This window comes from Alligator mississippiensis, chromosome 4 (assembly GCF_030867095.1).
Source record: "Alligator mississippiensis isolate rAllMis1 chromosome 4, rAllMis1, whole genome shotgun sequence".
NCBI classification, from domain to species: domain Eukaryota; kingdom Metazoa; phylum Chordata; order Crocodylia; family Alligatoridae; genus Alligator; species Alligator mississippiensis.
Genome location: NC_081827.1, coordinates 164,281,657 through 164,283,603, shown reverse-complemented (window position 1 = coordinate 164,283,603; position 1,947 = coordinate 164,281,657). Strand labels below are relative to the sequence as shown.

At 58.2% G+C, this 1,947-nt stretch overlaps 1 protein-coding gene across 1 annotated transcript; it reads left to right on the top strand.

Moving 5' to 3' along the window:
- The first annotated feature begins 528 nt into the window (after positions 1-528).
- LOC102563432 (uncharacterized) lies at positions 529-1,636 on the top strand. The gene has a single exon (XM_006270790.3). It carries the CDS (start codon positions 616-618, stop codon positions 1,285-1,287), a length of 672 nt encoding a protein of 223 aa, XP_006270852.2. The 5' UTR covers positions 529-615; the 3' UTR covers positions 1,288-1,636.
- Positions 1,637-1,947: the final 311 nt, after the last annotated feature.

The window sequence follows — 1,947 nt, the reverse complement described above, 5'->3', positions numbered from 1 at the left end:
CAAAATAGACAGGAAATGAAGCAGAGAACAGGGGGTACTTCCCAGAACAGAGCCCTGGTGTGCCCCACCCCAGCACAGCCCACAGCCACGGGCCCTAGGACAGCCACGGCAGCACCACGGGGTTGCACCAGCAGAGGATTTGGCCCTGTCTGTTTCCTAACTCTGTTCAGTTGCCACCAGCCTTTAATGCTGCCCCATGTGCCAGGTGCCCCGTAGGGGCAAGGACCTCACTGCAGGGATACAGCACGGCTGCAAAGGCAGCTTGCAGCAGGAAGGGCTCAGGGCAGGTGCTGGGATGCTGTGGGGGCTGACAAGCCTTCCTGGAGCAGAAGGCAGCCCCCCAATGCAGCATTGCTTCAGGCAGGTGCCCAGGCCAGCTCCCATGATGCATTTCTCAGTAGCGAGGAGAAGCAGCAGTGATGACTGATTTGACAGCAGCTTCCAGGCTGAGGTGGCTGGGGATTCCCCCGGAGCTTCCTGGGCTGCCTCCTGATTGGCTGGAAGAGAACTTCCATGTCAGAGCAGGACTCGGCAAAACTTCCAGCAGGTCCTGGCCAGCATGGCACTAGCCCGAGGGGATCCCCTGGGCATGCCCCCCTTCTCCTCTCTTCCCCCATGGCAGCTCTGAACCAATGGGAGAGGAGGCTGCTGCAAATAAATCCCCATGTGGAGCAGCTCTGGGCAGACCGTGGGTCTGCACAGGCACTTTGCAGCACCATGGGGATCCTGCTGAGCCGGGTTCAGGAGATGCTGAGCAACTTCTACGGGATGCAGGCTCGCATCCTCCTGCTGGGGCTAGACAATGCCGGCAAAACAACCATCATCTACCGGCTGAAGCTGAACGAGACAGTCACCACCATCCCCACCCTGGGCTTCAACGTGGAGACAGTGGAGCCTATCAGGAACGTGACCTTCACCCTGTGGGATGTGGGAGGCCAAGTCCGGATCAGGGCCCTGTGGAGGCACTACCAGTCCAACACGGATGGCTTGGTGTTTGTGGTGGACAGTGCTGACCCTGAGCGCTTTGAGGAGGCTGGAGCTGAGCTGGAAGCCATGCTGGGGGCTGATCTGATGCAGGGGGTGCCCTTGGTGCTGTTGGTGAACAAGCAGGACCTGCCTGGAGCCCGGCCCATAACAGAGATAGTGGAAGCGCTGGGCCTGAGGAATTTGCAAGGCCACAAGTGGCACGTGCAGGGTTGCTGCGCTGTGAGTGGACAGGGGCTGCCCGAGGCGCTGGAGAAGCTGGCAGAGATGGTGAAGCAGAAGCAGAAGGCCAGGGGGCTGTAAGGCACGCTCCTCTGTACCACTCGGGGACTATGGCAAACGCTTGCCAACCAGCAGAAATCCCCTGACCCGGTCAGTAAACTCTGGGGAATGGGACAGGGACATGCAGACTCCCAGAGATCCCTGGGCTTCTCTGCCTGCCTATTAAGGACCTTGTGAGGCAGTAGTTCCCCCAACCTGCTGCTTCCTCACTGTGTTTGCCTTGGGAGCATCCCAGCCAACCTGAGACTGACTGCTGCTGGGAGGCCCTTTCAGAGATATGGATCACCTGGGGACCTGCTGGGATTGGATTCTTTCTGTATCATGCATAGGGCTGTGGTAATGAGTATTAAACAAGTGGTTATTAACTGTCTCTGGGCTTGTTTTCCTTTGCAGGCATCTGGGTGTCTTGGCCTGGCTCCAGGCTGTGGTTGCTCTGGCATCCTCACAGGGGAAGGGGGCTGTTTTTTGGTGGGGTTTGGCTCTTGGCACATTTAGGCAGTGTTGAAGTGCCAACCTGAAATCTTGGGCCCGTGAAAAATTCACCAAGTGCTCTGGGATGCTGGGGGTGACAGTTGCTACCGAAACAGAAGCACCTGTTGGTGTAACAGCTGTGTAGTCAGTGCAGCCGGTTTCACCCTGCTGGAGTGACAGCCCTGGGGCAAGTGACCCAGTGTACTGCTA

What these genes read in the sequence shown, in the direction of transcription:
- LOC102563432 (XM_006270790.3), top strand. Translation starts at nt 616, where the DNA reads ATGGCAGCTCTGAACCAATGGGAGAGGAGGCTGCTGCAAATAAATCCC.